Here is an 18750-nt window from a genome sequence, read left to right on the forward strand (position 1 = left end):
AGGGTCCGGTGGCCACCGCCCCCACCCCCACAGCCTCAGCCAGAATAGCTCTTTCACCCTTTTTACATATTGAGTTTCTGCATAATTTCACAGAAAGAAAAGTTTCCACTGCTGGAAAAAAAAAAAAAAAAGTTTGAAAACCTTTACCATGAGAATAACAGTTGAAGCGTTAAAATTAGGCTATAGAAGAATCACTCAAACTTTTTTGGGAATGTGAACAGTTTCCATAAAGAAAACCCTGCACATTCGGAGAGAAGAACAGAAGCCCTGACAACTTAACAAATGTTGGGTGGTTTCAACAGAGGCTGGCTCATGTGGCCGTGGAAAGAGGTTACACCTCGGGATGAAGAGCTTATCCAGGGGACCCCCCACCCCACCCCCAGTGCCAAGGGCCTAAGAGGCTGGCAGGAGCAGCAGGATCTTCAGGCCCCAAGAGACACAGATCAGAACCATAAGTGAGTGGCTCTCTCATCCAAAGCAGGAGGTGCCAGGTCCACCTGGCAGTTAAAAGCACAGGCTTCAGAGACATCAGATGTGGGTCTGAGTCCCAGGTCTGACACCAAAAACCTATGAGATCTTTGGCAGGTGACATAGCCTCTCAGAGTTTCGATGTCCTCATCTGTCAAATGAGGTTGGAGAATGCAAAATGGTGCCGCCCTTTTGGAAAACAGGTTAGCAGCTTCCTAAATGTTAGACCCAAATTTGCCATATGACCCAGCAATTCCAGTCCTAGGTAACCACCCAAGAGAAATAAAAACATAAGTGCAAACAAAGACTTACCACAAAAGGAAGCAATCCAAATGTGAATGGATAAACGAAATGCGGCATATCCATACAAAGGAATACTATAGGGCAATAAAAGAAATGAAATCCTGACACATGCCACAACTTGAACCCACCTTGGGAACATAACTCTAAATGAAAGAAGCCAATCGCAAAAGATCACATATTGGATGAGTCCATGTAAGTGGAACGTTCCAGAAAAAGCAAGGGTATAGAGGCAGAATGCAGGTTAGTGGTTGCCTAGGGCTGGGGGGCAGGGGTGGGAATCAGGAGTGACTACAAATGGGCACAAAGTTTCTCTTGGGGGTGACGGAACGTTCAAAAATTGGGTTGTGGTGATGGGTGCGTAGCTCTGTAAATTTACTGAAAATCATTGAATCGCACACTTAAAATGGGCAAATTTTGTGATATGTCAATTAAACCTCAATAGAGCTATTTTTAAAAAATGAGATTTGACTCCCTCGCAGAGGGTCGTTATGAGGATTAACTGAGATAACTTTTGATACAAAGTAAGCACTCCGTAAATAACAGTAACAATGATAATCAGTGTATACACTAGTGTAGATTATGTAAGTGTAGACCACAGATGATGCAGAATAGCTACAATTTATAGCACTTAAATCTACTCCTTAGCATACCACTTCAACATCTGTAAACTCATTTTAACCCCACGACAACTTTCTGAGGCAGTTGTATTATATCCTCCTCATTTTCACAGATGGGGAACCTGAGGCCCCGAGAAGTTGAGTAAATTTGCTGATGTTGCACAGCTAGTACGCGGCAGAGCTGGGACTTGAATCCTGGAGAACTAGCTCCAGAGTCCATGCTCCTCTCCACGACACTGCACTGCCTCTCGGGAAACGTCAGCTGTGTCTGTTACTGCTCTAACTAGTGATGGGGCGGGGTGCAGAAAAGGCTCACAGACTGCTCCCCAAGAAGGTCACTCAAGACCCAACCCCTAGGTTATAGGAATCAGGGGAAGGAGTGTTCCAGACAGAGGGAACTGCGTATGCAAAGGTGGGGAGGTATGAGAACGCAGGGCATACGGGAAGAAGCTGGAGTTGGAGATGGTTGGAGTACGGGGTGATGCTGGGCAGGGGGCACAAGAGGGTGGGGGTCACTTTTCAGAGAGCTGTCACATTTAGGGTCTTGTCTCATTCTTGTCACACCCCCTTGAGGACAAGGTTCAAAACTCCATTTTACATGGAGCACCTGGGTGGCTCAGTCATTAAGCGTCTGCCTTCGGCTCAGGTCATGATCCCAGGCAGGTCCAAGACCAAGGAGGGTCCCTGGTGCCCGGATGTTAGCCTGAAGACAATGCAGAGCCGGAGAAGGAAGTACAGTGAGTCCCTCTCCAGCGCTGCCTTTCTCTGGGTTGACTCACATTGCCCTGGCAGGTGGAGGAGGTTGACTCAGCCACTGCTGTGAGCTCAAGGGAGCGGGGGAGCTGACACCCCCATTCCCATCCCGCTGTGAGCTAACGCCCCTGCAGCCTCCCCAGCACCGGCTCCGCCAGCACACAGAAACCATCCCCACCAGCTGGGAGCAGCGGGCTCTGTCATGCTGCCAAGATGCTGAGCGTAGCCTGGCCAGACTGCCTGCTGACTGATGGAAGCTGCACACCCCAGCCCAAGCCCAGCCACCTGTGGACTACAGGGGGACCTCTCACCCCACCCTACAGCTCCCCACAGCGCACAGTGCTCCAGGCCTCCACCCTCACTTGGCTGCCCCAAGGCTAGGGACCAGCCGAAGGGGGCAGCACTTGACTCACTCAAATTTAATACACATACCCTTGCAACCAACTCTTCCATTTTCCCACATCTGTCCTTGATCAACATCTACCCTGTGTGCACAAAATGTTCACTTGGGCAAAAGCAAAACTACTGAAAAAATCTCCATGCCCTTCACTAAGGAACCAGTTCAAAATTTCTGCTGAATCCATACTACAGAATACTATGCAGTGATTAAAAAGAATACTACAGCTCTATTATTCCACGGTACTGGCATTGAAAACACCTCCAAGGTATCTTGTTGGGTGGAAAAAAAAAAAAAAAAAGAAAACTGCAGAATAACGTATCCAACATGTCATCACTTACGTAAAAACAAAAAAAAATTAAAAACTAGACCCTGTTTCTCCAAGTGGACAAATACACAGGCAAATAAGAAAAATGCCTGGGAGGAAACACATGAAACTAACAGAGAGAAAGAAGGGTGGAGGGAGGGACTTTTTACTCTGTATGCTTCTGTGTTGATTTTTACAAGAAGAACATGTTTGTGTATATTTGGGTTCTTAAAAACAAAGTGTGTTAAAATGGTCACCACCCTGGTGCAGCATTCAGGGTCACTTTTCAGAGAGCTGTCACATTTAGGGTCTTGTCTCATTCTTGTCACACCCCCTTGAGGACAAGGTTCAAAACTCCATTTTACATGGGGCGCCTGGGTGGCTCAGTCGTTAAGCGTCTGCCTTCGGCTCAGGCCATGATCCCAGGGTCCTGGGATCGAGCCCCGCATCGGGCTCCCTGCTCAGCTGGAGGCCTGCTTCTCCCTCTCCCACTCCCCCTCCCCCTACTTGTGTTTCCTCTCTCACCGTCTCTCTGTCAAATAAAGAGATAAAATCTTTAAAACAAACAAACAAACAAACTCCATTTTACAGATTAAGAAGGTGGACCCAGAGCAGTGAAACAAGCCGCTCAAGGTCACACGCAAGGCCGAGGGGGCCTGCGGTCCTGGACCCATGCCTGGAGCTCCTTCTCACCAGTCTGTGTGGGAGGCTGGCTGGGTGTGGGGCCCACGCCGGGGCTGGGGAGGCGCCGACATTCTGGATCAGCTGTCAGCCAGCTCACAGAGTCCCTTCAGGGAGGGGAACAGGGCTTTGTCAGGGAAGGAGGGAGGAAAAGATGAGGGGCAAAGAAGAGCTGATGAACCGCCGCCCACGACACAAATTAGACATCATTGATGTGCCGCCCACTGAGCGGGATGGGTCTGCCACGTCACCCAGCACCTCATGTGGGAAGGAGCCTCGCAGGGCCAGTCCCCCGAGCCCGACATTTCATGCCTCTCTCCCGGGGGCTGCTCACCCCAGGCTCTCAGCTGCGCTCTTTCCAGCTGAGTAGTTCTGGGAATGCTTCTGTTCCGTTCCCAGAGCACTCTGTAACCAGGGCAGAAGGGGAATTGTGCTTCTCAGAGGGTGCTAGAACCTGAGGAGCAACGTGCATAAAACCCAACCCTCTAGTGCAGCAAGTGCCATCCCTCTCTCGATGACTGCATTAGCACATGTCTGGAGGGTGTGCGCAGGCAGGAGGCCAGAGGGACCCAGGAACCATGGCTAGCGAGCCTCTCCAGGGACAGCCAGAAAGGCCTCCTATACCGGGAGGGGACTGGAGGCTGCTGAGGGGAGCACAGGACACACACACAAACCTCAGCTGCGCGATGACCCCTCAGAGCATCCTCAGAGAAGAGAGCTTTGGTCGAATCATGGATCCTCCAATCATTGATATAACGGGAAACAAACCTACAAGGCCATGAGGCCAGTGACAAGACCTTGGATCCTGTGGTTCCTGGTCCCAGCTCTGCCACCTTGGTCAAGGTTCTGAACCTCTCTGGGTCTCAGTTTCCCCATCTGTAAAATGGGTGTTTATTATACATGCCTCTGGGGTATCATGGTATCTGGATCAGGGGACATATAATAACATAATTAAGTAAAATGTAACAAGTACAGGATATCCATAATATCTGGAAACAGATTATATGAGTGTGTATTTGCATTTGTGTTTATTAGTTTGCTTTATAGAGTGAAAATGTCCTAGACAACATTGTGTATATTCCTCTGTTTCCAGAGTTTATGGACACTCTGCATATAAACAATTATATATATACATATGTATATATATATATATGATATTATACAAATGTTATATATATACAAATGTGTATATAAACATACATTCATTCTATAAATATAATGAAATAAAATATAGGAATCATGTAATAAAATAAAACATACTAATAACCACTCACAGAGTACGAGGGACCACACATATCCAATAACTTAGCGGTATTCGCTAATTTAATGCTCACAGCAAGCCCTTGAGGCGGATACTAGCATTTATCCCCATTTTACAGAGGTGGAAACTAAGGTATAGGGAGCCCAAGTGACTTGCCTCCTTGCCAGAGTCACCCCGGGAATAACCGACAAAATCAGTTTGAGAAGCGAGGGCAGGCTAAGTGCAGGCCTGTGCTAGTAACCAGGCCCTACCCCATCCCGGGCCGCAGCCGAGGCCCAGTAAAACCCAACCGCATACGGAGCGTCCGGCGCGGGTGGCCTGGCTCAGAGGAGGGGCTTAAGAAATGCCAGATGCTCTGAGTAGTGAGCTCTTGGAGGAGCAAGACAAGATCCCGTTTGTTCGCCACATCTAGAATAATCGTGCGCAGAAGTGCGATGTTGGTGCACATTCGTGGGAGGGAAGGAAAATGAATGTGGTGTTCATGAGCCAAAGGCTAGAATTCTTATCTCCAAAAAAAAAAGTCGAAGATCCATTCAGAGCCCCACCTCGGAACATGCCCTTGCCAGGACACGCGCGCCCGCCCGCACCGGGGAGACCGGCCAGGCCCGGCCAGCACCCCGCCTCCGCGGCGCAGACCCCCGGGGCCCAGCTCTCCCCCCCACACACCCCCGCGCCGGGCGGGAGGCACCCGGGGCCGCGCCGACCGGGGGCAGAGGGGCCTACCTTCCTCGGCGTCGTTCCTCAGGGAGGCCTCCAGCAGGGCCACGCTGGCCTCGAAGGACACCTTCTTCCGCCGGCCGCCCGCGCTGCGCTTCCGCTCGTGCTTGCGCTTGCGGTGCTGCAGGTCCTGCTCGTACTGCGCCCACTTCTTCAGCTGCTGCGCCCGGCGCTTCTGGGCGGCGCGCAGCCGCTCCAGCGTGGGCACCTTCTCCAGCAGCTGCAGCTCGGTCAGCAGGTCCACGTGGCTGGCCATGGCCTTGGCGCCTCCCCACACCCTGGCGGGGGGCTGGCGCGGCGGGCTAGCGCGGGGCGCGGGGTGCCGGGGCGGCGCGGGGGCTCCTGCGGGGCTGGGGCCTCATGGTGGGGCCTGTGCGGGGAGAGAGACACAGATGGACACGCCGGTCAGCCTCGAAATTCCCATCTGAGCGGTGGTACTCGCCCCGTGTTCCAAACACTTGCTTTTTCTATTATATTCTTTTTCTTTTTCTTTTTCTTTTTCTTTTTAATTGAGATAGAATCGACCTATAACCTTGTGTAAGCCTAAGGCATATGAAGTGTTGATCTGATACGTTTATCTATTGCAATATGATTACCACCGTAGCCTTTGCTAACACCTCCATCATGCCACAAAATTATTAATCGGGGGAGTTTACATTGTTATTTCATATAAGGTTGTTATATTGTTATAACACATAAGGGGCTTGTTATATTATTATAACATATAAGGGCTTTATTGTTATTTTTAAAGGAATTAATGCCATATTTTAAATTTCCCAGTATTAATTTATTATGTGGTAAATATTGACAGATATCATCCACATAAACAAAAGCTCTTGGGCATCCTTAATTTTAAGAATGTAAAGGGGTCCTAAGACCAAAAAGTTTGGTAATTGCTGAACTACTGAGACCTAGAAAATCTTGGTTGAAGTTTTCTTCTTTAGATGACCTTAAAATTTTTTTTTTAATCACATTTTTTGCTCTCATAGACTGCTGGACAACATGAAGTCAACCAAATTTCAGTCCGATGCTAATTGGTCCCTGTCTTCACTCAGCGCCGACCCTGTGGACTCTCAGACACACAGGGAAAGGGTCTTGGAACAATCACTTGAAACTCTTTAAGCCTGTTTTCCCACCTGTAAAATACTGTCTCCACCTTCCAGAATTAATAGGAATAAAAAGAGCTGACCAAAAAAGTTATACACCTAATAACAGAGAGAAACAGCTTGCAGGGAAAAGAGCCAGATCATGTAAACCCAGCTCATCTGGGACCTCACAGGCAAGGCTGGTGGAGAGTTGTGGGGTGTTGGGCAAGAGAAAGAGAAAGACTGGCACAGGTCTGCATTTGGGTAATATGGAAATGCCTGCTGGTCCCCAGGGGTCAGGATAGCTCTGGGCTTCAAGAAGTGATTGCTGATCTTCTGGGTTCCCCGCTTCACTCGCGGACTGCCCATCCTCCAGAGGCTAACGACCAGGATGCGGCGTTAGCCTGACCCCTGGGAGGTCAGATTGTGTCAGATTGTTCTTCAGGTCCCTCCCAGCTCTGAGACTGGAGGGCAGACAAGCAAATGGGGAAGGGGTTGGCTTGACCATGCTCAGAGGGCAAAGGTCCTCAGGGTCTGAGTGAACCCAACTTCAAAAGTAAACATAAGCCGAAGGCAAAGCTCAGCAAAAAAAAAAAAAGACAAAAAAACAAGCCAACTGCCTTTGGTTGTTTTTATTTTATTTTGTTGTGGATACCTTGTAATGCTTTTTAAATGAATTAATTATACTTTTTATTTTGAGATCATTGTAGATTCACATGCAGTTGTAGCAAATAATATGCAACCTTTACCTAGTTTATCCCCATGATAAGGTCCTGCAAAACTATACTCAGTAGCATGACCAGGAACCTGATATTGATACAACCTATCAATCTATTCAGAATTCCCTGGTTTTACATGTACTCCTTTGTGTGTGTGTGTGTTTAGTTTAACACAATTTCATCATATGTGTAGGTTCGTGTGTCCACCACCACAGTCAAGATACAAACAGTTCCATCACACAAGGATTCCCTAACCCCCCTCCCTCCAAGCATTCTTATCCTTCCCCTGGGCTATCAACTGATTCCCATCTCTAGAACTGTGTCACTTCAAAAATGTTATATAAATAGAACCAGATAGTAGGTAACCTTTTGGGATTGACTTTTTTACTCAGTTCATTCCCTTGAGATTCATCCAAATTGTTGTGTGTATCCATAGTCCATTCTCTTCAATGCCAAGTAGTATTCCATTGTGTGAATGTACCACAGTTTGCTTACTCACTGCAGAATGTCTGGGCTGTTTCCAGTTTGGGGCTATTACCTTCATGTGCAGGCTTTGTGTGAATACAAGTTTTCACTTCTTTGGAGTAAATGCCCAAGAGCACAACTGCAGGATCGTTTGGTAATTATATGATTAGTTTTATAAAAAACTGTCAAACTCTGTTTCCTAGAGCGACTGTACCATTTTTCATTCCCACCAGCAATGTATGAGTGATCCAGTTTCTCTGCCAGCATTTGGTGGTATCACTGTTTTTGCATTTTAGCCATTTAGGCAGATATTTTGGTTGCCTTTTTAAAAAGTAAGGAGTTCGAAAGAGTTGAATTCCCAACCACATCATATCATGACAGTCAGACCTCACTGGGAGCTAGTGGATCACATATCTACTTCTCCCCACTTCCTCAAGTGATCTAACATCTAATGAACACCTGCTCTGTGACAAGCCCTGATTCAGAGATGGATCAGGGACTAGCTCTGCCTTCTAGGAAACCTCTGTCTGTCTGTCTGTCTATCAGTGTATCTACAAATTCTTTTTATCCTCTTGACAATCTAATGAGGTAGGTACTATCATCATCCCCATTTCACAGAGAAGGAAACTGAGGCACAGAGAGATTAAGCAGTTTACCCAACATCATGTCATAGCTAGAAAATGGAAGGGCCAGTCTGCCTGAGGCGATGAGGAAAGCTCTCCAGAGTAGGGGACAACTGATTTGAATCTGAAATGATGAGTAGGAGTTTGCCAGATGAAAAGGACAGACATGGGCTGAGAGGGAGCTTGCCAATGTTCAAAGGCAGGCAGAGGGGCTGATCATCATGCAGGGAATTCTAGAAACCCACAAACATGGCTTGAGGATGGGGCTGCTCAGCCTAGAAAGAACAGAAGTCTTCGGGGCAGCAGTGAGCAGTATGTGACTAGGGGCCAGACTTAACCAGGAAGCCCCCAGGTCCACACCATGTTTGGCTGGTTTGTTGGTTGGGCTCTGGACCGTACTATGTTTTATAATATAGTAATGTATTGCTAACATTTAAAACTTGAAGTTTTAATATCCGAAATCAGATGTTCAGGTTTTCCTAGACCATCTCAGCACCTGGCCACGCCAGGCTCCTATGGTAACAATCTGCAGATATGGAGTAGGACTGTCCCGTTCAGGTGGGGACACTACCCCCCCCCATTACCCCACCTGACCTCCTTCACTAATTGGCATCCCTTGTTAGCTCCTGTGGTCACCTGAGTTTGCGAGCCCTGTCTTAGGCAGAATGAGACAGCATTCTCCAAACATCCAGAAAGAAAGAGAAGAGAGTCTATGTATCTCCCCATTGAAGAACAGGCCCCGGGTGCAGGGGAGCAGTGCTGTGCACCAGAAAGACAGACACCCAGCCTCCAGAGCAGTCCATCAAGCAAGTCAGCAAGGTGCTTGTGCTCTCAGGAGGTGGCAGATTCTCCATCACGCGCCAGAGAACACCATTTCCACTTTTGCCAGATCGGCCTGAGTATTCTGTAAGATCGCTTTGGGCCCTAACATTCTGCACACAGTTACTCCTTTTTGCACTATTGAGTGTTTACTGATCACCTACTAAGTGGGAGGTACCAAAACCCTGCCAAGACTAAAGAATAAGCATACCAATCACTTAGCCTGTTAATTAAAGCCCTTAATCCTTTCTAAGGACCCCCCCACCCATCATCTCAGCCAAGTGTTTCCCTAAGTGTGGAAAGAGAATCCACTCCAAGGGAATTTTCAAAAGTATGCAACAAGATTTCACATAACATGGACTTACAGAAAGCAAGTCATGTTCTTCACTTCTTTTTTCATCTATTGGATTTTCCCCAGAAGAAAGTGTCAGTTGGGTACTAATAGACTTTTAAACATCCATCCTTATAACCATGTCACTCTCCCTTGTAAACAAAGAGAAGGCGGGCCTCAGGCTCATAGCCTTGGGCAAGCAATGGCATCTGGGATAGAACGCAAACACATTGTTCTGTTTTCTGTGGATTAGTTTTCACGGTTACTGTTTACTTATGGCTGTGATATAAAATTTCGCTCTTAAAGAAATCTACTTCAGTGGAAAACTAGCAAGGTGGTAGCCAAAAAAAAATGAAATAATGATGGGATTTAATGTTGGCAAAAACTGTAAGTGATTGGCATTTGGGAAATCCACCTGGCTACTGATCCTCAATGACAATTTTATAAGAGAAACACTCATATGAATTGACAATTTCATCTGACAAATACCTATCTGGCATCTAGCACATGCCAGGACTGTGCTAAGGGCTAGGGGTACAGCAGGGCAGAAGACAGGCACAGTCCCTGATGATTGGATGGAAGACAAAACAGAGGCACGAGGGAGTGGGGAACATGCTCCAAGGAAACAGACTGAGCAGAACCTCAAGCCATGGGTCTGATTCCCAGGGCAGTACTCCCTCCCCGGGCCCCATGGTAGCAGGCCCCAGGCAGACAGAAGGGACTCACTGCAATGCCCTCCTTGACTAGGGCAGTTTGCTCAGGAGGAAGGAATTAAGGGCAGTTGCCCAGCCCCCTGGAGCAAGGCGAGGACAATGCCTCCCAAGGGCCAGTAAAAGGGGCCAGAGCACATTTTCGTCTGACTCTGCTCTCCCTGCCAGCCCCCTCCTTCCTCACCCCTCTGGGTTCCCTGGAGCTGGGGCTCCAGGACAGCTCCCTCTTGACTGCTGGTTTTCAGGTGACCTAGTTTCCCCCAATAGACCCACACACCTCCTCCCACCCCCGTCCGAGAAAACCCTGCTTGGTCTAATTAAAGAATTGCCATCGTGCTGCTAACACAGCAGCTGGGCAGCCCCCAAGACAGGGCACCTGTCTGGGTGCTGGGGCAGCCCACAGAAGTCCTGCCTCCTAAGGGCTGTGGCCTGGCCCCCTCTGAGACCTGGGCGCACCTGTCCGCACTTCCAGAGGAAAACCGGGATGGTGTTAGGGACGCAGCCCCAACTGTCAGGACCTGGGAGAGCAACATCATCAACACTTATCTCGGAGTCTGAGTCAGGGGATCCCCAAGGGGGACCTCATGTGGAGGAAAACCAGCTCTGTGGAGACATACTGAGCCCGGTGTTTTGTGGGAACATCCATACAGACCATCCCGCAGAGAACTGGGCACGTGGGGCCACGAGCCAGTGGAGCGGCCAGGCTGACGAGGCAGGTGTGGAAATGGTCTGCAGAGGCCAGGTTGAGGTGAGATTATATCCAGGAACTGTGTGTGATATGAGAAGAGAAATCAGAAGCAAGGGGGAAATAGGGCAGGGTACTTAATTTTCCCACAAGTGGCTGTATGAGGTCAGGCAGATGAAACAAAATAGTCTGATTGTGGGCAGCGGGAAGTCTGAGGCCAAGCCACTTGACCTCAGTGGGGCAGGACAGGCATTTGGGGTGAGCCTTGATTCAGCGTCTGGTTCCTGTTGACAAAGTCTGAGCTTGATTCCTCTTGGTGCATCTGCTAACCCTTGCTGTCTGCTCAAGGAGAAACCAAGTCAGCGCACGTCTAGGGAAGCAGGGGCTGCCCTCCAGGGGAAGGGGTGAGGAAGTGTGCTGGGGGTGGACGAGGGACTGGGGAGGACACTCTATAGAACCCCCTCCTCCTTGAAAATGAAAAAGAAGACCATTACAGGGGTGCTGTTCGGGCAATGATATGCCTCTGGGGGAACAGGAAAAGAAAGAGAGGCATGGGTCCGCTAAAAGACACAGACTGCTGGTGGTCTTTGTAGCTGCCCTAGCATTACTCTGGGCTGGGCCCTGATTGGCCAGAACCTGTCAGCAAAGGCCTCTGCCCAGCCCTGCTGATTGGCTGGGGGGAGGCACATGACCTACACTGGCCCCAGGCAGTAACTCTCTTTTCCCATTGCCCCTGACGTGGAAGCATGAACCCCAGTTGCAGCCGGAAGCCAGCCTAGGGGTGAAGCCAATACTTGGGAGTCAGAGGAGGGGAAACGGGGTCCTTTCACTTAGGTGCTTCTCGATTTCGGTGATCCAAAACAACAAAATCCTCTTTATTATTCAAGCTAGCTGAACTGAATTTAGTTCCCTGTAGCCCAAAGTACCCTAACAGACAGCAATGCTGCTTTTCCGGGTGCAGGAATGGGGACCCCGGAAGGAACTGTTGTCTGAAGCAGGGTGAGTGGCCTCTTGCTAGGGGCACAGTTCCAGATATGGCCACTTCCCCCCCCGCCCCGCGTCCCCCCAGCTGAAGGCCGGCCTTGAGGAAGGGTGGGAAGGCCAAAGCTGGGTTCTGTCAGCAGCCCCGCCCCCTCAGAGGGGAGCAGGGGGCCCAGGGCCTTGAGACTCCTCAATCCCAGGGGGGCAGCTGGTTGACACATCTTTGGACTCGAGCCTAGTGCCTTGAGAAAAACAACACGGAGGAAGGTGAATTCAAATTGAAGAGTCTTTAAAACATGAGTCAGACAGTGTCTCAAAGTTCACACCGTCAAAAGAAAATGTTAAGATTTTTTTCTTGTTCTTCAGCTATTCTTCTCCACACAATATTGGCCTCAGCCTAGAGGAAGCCCGAGAGTGCTCTCTCCTCGTGCTTCCTGTGCGGCTGAGCTCGAGGAGAAGACCAAAACAAAACAAACAGCGTTGGCTTTCCCTCCTCCTTGGAGCTCACTTGGGACCCACTTTCTCTCCTAAAGATGTATGCCCCCACCCTCACACAACACACTGCTTTGAATAACAGCATCAAACCCCCGCACCCCCGCCCCAGTATAAAAATGTTTTACCCATGAGCAAAGAGACTTCTGGGGCCTTTGGTGCTCCAAATATCTGAGTTAGAAATTAGCCTTGTCACCCTCAAGCCCATCCTCATGGGATTTTATGGCCTCACTATCCTAGCCCTTCTGGGATGTACCTTCTAGACTTCAAGCACAGTCATCCCACACAGGCATTCTGGTTTTAAGTCTGTTGGGGGACTCAGGTCCCAAGGGCCTGCTCCTCAAGTCTGCCTCTCCCAGCTGTGCTCCTTCATTCAGACCTCTGAGTGGTGGCCCTGGGCTTGGCCCCCGACTTGTCACTGTCTCTTGAAGCCCATTTACTATGACCCAATTTGGCAAGACTTTGAGGGGGATCCGGCCAGGGGAGGGTGTCAGGATTCAACACCCACCGTTCAACAAGAACAAGGAGGGGTCAAGTAATTAGTGCGACTTGAACTTTCTTGGGAAAAGAATTGTGTCCAGCACTGGGGATGATCAGAGCCCAGCAGACCTCCGACTGAACTGGCTGGGCCACTTTGGTAGTATAGGACCAGGCCTTAACAAAAGCCATGAGCTATTTTCCAAGTCTCTAGAGGGCAGAGCTGAGATCCTGGACAGGCAAAATGAAGAGGTAGGATCAGCCTGGCAAGAGGAAAAATTGTCCAACACTGACAATTGTGCAAAACCCAGCCATGGCACAGTGTTGGGGTCCCACCACCAGGAACTCCAAGGCCATTCGTGAGGCTGCTGACAGAGAAGGTCTACCACCCATGTGGGCTGGTGGGTGGGACTGGCCCAGTAAGCCCCAGTCCTGGCCTGGTAGACAGATCACCTGTATTAGGAGCAAGTACCCCTCACGCATATTTGCAGCCTGGAACTTGGTAACCACCCGGCTAGCTAGACTGTAAGGGCCATTTGAAGTAGATACTGGTTGATGATGTTTTGGATTCCTTCTTGCCTATGATGGTGAGACAGCTTTCTCGGGCTCAACTCCAAGAAAACTTAAAAGGAAACCACAGCTCAAGCAGGTGAAGGAAAACCCATGAACACACCAGTCTTTCATGCTGAGCTTCTCCCCGTGAACCTGAACCCACAGAGAGGCCCACATGCTTGTCGATAAGAATGTCAAGTGTGGGGGAGGCTGCAGGGGCCAGAGGGAAGGTGCCAAGGATGGGGCACACACAGAGCCGACATGAGGTCTACGAACATTAGTCAGTCTACACCCAACAGCCAGGCTCTAAAGAAGCTTATGTAACAGCTAAGCACGGGGAAACAGGAGTCAAATTACACATACTGTTTCTCCAGGCTTGAGGGAGTGTGGTCCACCCCCTCTCTTTGCAGGGAGAGAAAAAACTCCCTTTGCAGCTGGAAGGATCAATTTCCAAAGGAGGCCACCTGTGGCCACAAAACGCCCTCCTTGGTTACGCATTTATCAAACAGGGGATGGCCATTCACACTGGCCAAGCCCAGAGTGGCCTGTGTCCTCTGCCTCTCTCTTTCCGCATGACATCTTGGGCCGAGCTTTCCTCTGTGGCACCAGCTCTTGGGTTGGTGATGGCCACCTGGAGCACTGTGAGGGGAGGGGTTCTGGGGCCGTGTGTGTGTGTGTGTGTGTGTATGTGTGTGCGTGTGTGTGTGTGTGTGACGACAGGAGGAATGAGCGGTGTGGTCGATTAGTAATGTCTGCCATGGGGAAAGCAGTGGAGAGTGGCTCGCATGCATACTGGGCATGCAGCTCTGCTCTACATCATGCTTGCCTAACCTTGGATTTCAATACTTGCCTTTGCACCAGGGCTCAAAATCCTCGAGTCTTAAACACAAACATCTAGACAGTTATCAGATTGAGTGGAAGGGCCCCTCAAATCCCAATATATCACCCAAACAACAATACAAAATCACTGTGGCCTCTGTGGTAGACAAGAATCAAGACTATCTTAGGTTCCAGTAGGAATTTCTCTAATAACTCCCTCTATTCTCTAATAACTTCAAGGGGGTAGAAGGAAGAACTGTACTCCATTACTCCATCCCTTAAATTGACTAGATCCGGACTCTAGGAAGCAGTATGCGGAGCCAGCTCAAGCAAAGGAAGGCAACTCCCACAGCTGACTGCCACCTGGCTCAGCTCTGCCCCTGGAGACGGGGAGATGACACATTCTCCTGGTAACTGGACGGCGTCCATTCCTGCAGGAGGAGGGGCAAAGGCACTACTACCATCCAGGGATCACTTTCTCGTCCGTTCCAAGCATCATGGGTCCCACACCACTGCCAACATAAAGGAGGAAGGGGACCATGGTCTGCTTCCTAACAAGACCCCTCTCTCCACTTCCGAAACTAGCAAGCTCTCTCCTCCCCTTGGACCAGGGGTCTTCTGAGCCAATTGGAAGTAGCAGGGGTGGGAATTTTAAAGGGTTTTTCATATTGTTTGCTCACTGAGGTTTAGAGAATATTCCAAGGAAGCGAGGACAGTAAAAAACAGAGTGCTAGACTTGAAGGAGAAAGTCCCACACTGGAGGAAGGAAGAACGAGGAGGAAGAGCACAGTGGAGAGCAGACACCTTGAGTGGTGCAGCCAGTGAGGGGTGGAGCTGGGATGTGAACCCAGGTCCACTTAATTCCGAAGTCTACACACATAAAAGGAGAAGGAGAAGAAAGAACTAGGGAAAACCCTAAAAGAACCTTAATTGCTTTAAAAGATCTTCCTCATGAAATGCAAGACTTCACTTGCTGAAGTCAACATACAGTAAAACATAGACCTAATGTGGGGCACCGGGGTGGTTCAGTCGGCTGGGCATCCAACTCTTGGTTTTGGTTCCAGTGGGATCTCGGGGTTGTGGAGACTCTGCACAGAGTCTGCTTGTCCCTCTCCCTCTGCTCCTCCCACCACTCACATCCTCTCTTTCTCTCCCTCTCTCTATCTCTAAAATAAATAAATAAAATCTTTAGAAAAGGGTGCTTGGGTGGCTCAGTTGGTTAAGCGACTGCCTTCGGCTCAGGTCATGATCCTGGAGTCCCTGGATCGAGTCCCGCATCGGGCTCCCTGCTCGGCAGGGAGTCTGCTTCTCCCTCTGACCCTCCCTCCTCTCGTGTGCTCTCTCTCTCATTCTCTCTCTCTCAAATAAATAAATAAAATATTTTTAAAAAATCTTTAGAAAAAAAATATAGACTTAATGAAACTAAGGAGTAGCATCAGAAAAGCTATACGATGTGTAGACGAAATCGACCCAGAGAGAGAGTGCAGGGTACCAAGGGCAGCTTCTGTCCACAGCACGCCTTCCACTTGTCAGGCTCTTTCCCTGTAGCTCTCGGACCATTGTGCCAACTCGGCAGTGGAAGTGGTGTCCCCATTTCAAAGAGCAGAAAACAAAGATTCAGAGGTAAGGAGCTGGTAAGAAGGGCTCATATTCTGGCTGCTGAGGTTAGCCTCTCTTCTGATTGGTCTAAGCCTGTGCCATGATGGTTCAGTATTTTTAATATCTTCCCTACTTGAAAAGAAGAGAAAAAAAATGTCACACAGGGAAGATGGCCCACAGAAGCTTGACTGGTAGCAAGAAGAGAAACCCATGAAGGAGGAAAAAGAAAATCTATGCAGAGTGAGGATAACTGATTAAAGCTATAACTTCCCTGACTGTTGGAGCTGTCATTACTTTTGGAGGCTGGGACAGGAAATATATGTACAGTTGACCCTCGAGCAATGCAGGGGGTAGGGGTGCCGACCCCCCCACTTTCAAAAATCCACATAACACCTTTTGACTCTCCAAAAACTTAACTAGTAATCGCCCACTGCTGACCAGAAGCCTTACTGCTAACATAACATAACATAAACACAGCTTCCGTATGTTGTATGTATTATATCCGGTATCCTTGCAATAAAGTAAGCTAGAGAGAACATGTTAATAAGAAAGTCCTAAGAGGGGCGCCTGGGTGGCTCAGTCGTTAAGCGACTGCCTTTGGCTCAGGTCGTGATCCCAGGGTCCTGGGATCGAGCCCCGCATCGGGCTCCCTGCTCGGCGGGAAGCCTGCTTCTCCCGCTCCCACTCCCCCTGCTTGTGTTCCCCCTCTCGCTGTCTCTCTCTCTGTCAAATAAATAAATAAAATCTAAAAAAAAAAAATACATAAGAAAGTCATAAGAGAAAATACATTTACGGGACTGTGCCGTATGGGAAAAAAAATCCACAGTTATGCAGACCAATGCAGTTCAACCCATGTTGTTCAAGGGTCAACTGTAATCACACCCTTAAATTTCATAAAACCTGTCTTCCAAACCCCTGTGGGCTCAGCATTCCCTTTCTGGGGAGGCACTTTCTCATTTTTACTTCACCCAGCGGCTCCTGAGCCAGACTCATCCCAGCAACTGTCCTCTCTTCTCTACTCTCTGAGAGATGAAATTCGGTAGAATAAGTCAGGAAGTCTCCAGATGCTCTGCGTTTTGGTAAAAGACATTTCCGTGCATTATCTACGTAGTCTTTGAAGTCTCTCCATACTGGGTCCGTGACCTCCCAGGTCACCATGCAGAGAGGAGCAAGCTGTAGTAGGACTGCCTGGACTTTACTTCCTCTGCTCTTTGATCTCCAGCCAGAGTTCCTTCACTTTGATTCCCTCCCCTCAGCTCCTCGGGAGGGCACAGAACTCCAGGCATACCTCTGCCTCCCCTCTGACCAGCTGTCTTTCCGCTCAACATGATAAGTTCTCCGTAAGCCATGGACTCGACCCCATGAAAGTGATGTTACTGTCACAATTGAGTTTGTCATCTCGTGTTGAAAACTCAGGTTCACTTTGTGAGCCACTGTGGTCTATCCTCAGCGATCCAGAGCCCTAATATTATTACCATCCTCCACCCAACATTGTCTCCAGCAAATTATCGGACACCCTCCCTACTTGATACCTGGAGCCATCCAGGCATAGCCGGTCTCGGGATTTTTCTTTTGGCAATTTTCTCCCCAATTCACTTCCGTTTTTTTTTTTTTTATTTAAAGCCTCATGCATTTATTCAATAAACAAATAAACATTTATTGCCATCTACTCTATTTATTTCCATAAAATAAGGGGGCTCTGGGGCGCCTGGGTGGCTCAGTTGGTTAAGCGACTGCCTTCGGCTCAGGTCATGATCCTGGAGTCCCTGGATCGAGTCCCGCATCGGGCTCCCTGCTCAGCAGGGAGTCTGCTTCTCCCTCTGACCCTCCCCCCTCTCATGTACTCGCTCTCTCTCATTCTCTCTCTCTCTCAAATAAATAAATAAAATCTTTAAAAATAAATAAATAAATAAGGGGGCTCTGAAGGTCCCTAAATGAACCATTGATCAGAAAGTTTCTGCTTTTAGTAATGGGAGAGAGGTTCTTTTTGGACCTACCCTCTCACATATAACTATAAAACACACACACACATACACATACACACACACACACATAATCTATTAGAAGGCACTAAGTTTGTTCAATTACAAACATATGGAAAATAGAGGGGAGTCAACACTTAAAAGAAAGAGCGACTTCCATGTTTTTATAGGGTTTTCACCAAGGACAGGCCCCAATTAATGTGTATGGTAGCTACAACTTCACTCTTCCTGTCTGAGCAATTAAGGGGCAGAATTCGGTAACTACACCCGGAAAATGAGAAGAGGTGTCTCAGAAAACAGCCACAGAACAGTAGCCCCAAATTCTGGGTATAAACTCCACCCAAATCTCCCTGAATTGTGCATTTACGGGACAGGTTCCCAGCAGTTCAACTCAGGCCAAAGGAACTGAACAAAGATTTTGAGCTGTTGCCCACGCAGGGGAAATTGAGTTTTGAGTTTGAGTTTGGTCAAGTTAACTGCCTGATAAAACAAAGGAAATCATTACTGTTCTGAGGAACATAATAAAATTAACGGTCTCTTCAAGTCTCACTCATAATGTTCAGAATATAATCCAAAATTACTAGAAAAAAAATTTAAAAACAAACAGGAAAAGGTGACCCAAACTCAAGAGGAAAGGCAATCAACAGAGATCTACCCCAAGATGCCCCCAGATGTTGGAAAAGATAAGGATTTAAAGCAGCTACTGTAACTTTGCTCAAGGGTGTAAGGGAAAATAAATGAGCACATAGAAAGTATTGGCCACAATGCAGACACTACAAAGAAGAGAACCAAAGCTATCAGATCTGCTAAATCCCCACCAACGCCTTTCTCTGCATCCACGTGAGTTGTGCTTTCCCCTTGGGACAGTCACGTAGTTCTCTCTCATCTTGACTTCAGTGACAGTATT

At 48.6% G+C, this 18750-nt stretch overlaps 1 protein-coding gene across 2 annotated transcripts in view; it reads right to left on the reverse strand.

Moving 5' to 3' along the window:
* PPP1R16B (protein phosphatase 1 regulatory subunit 16B) overlaps nt 1-18750 on the reverse strand; it is a 92912-nt gene that overhangs the window by 60328 nt on the left and 13834 nt on the right. For both annotated transcript variants that reach the window (XM_032420190.1, XM_032420191.1), the window contains exon 2: nt 5511-5874. In XM_032420190.1, the coding sequence (XP_032276081.1) occupies nt 5511-5760 (250 nt within the window). In that variant the 5' untranslated portion in view covers nt 5761-5874. The remainder of the gene's footprint in view (nt 1-5510; nt 5875-18750) is intronic.

This window comes from Phoca vitulina, unplaced genomic scaffold, assembly GCF_004348235.1.
Source record: "Phoca vitulina isolate PV1807 unplaced genomic scaffold, GSC_HSeal_1.0 scaffold22, whole genome shotgun sequence".
NCBI lineage: Eukaryota > Metazoa > Chordata > Mammalia > Carnivora > Phocidae > Phoca > Phoca vitulina.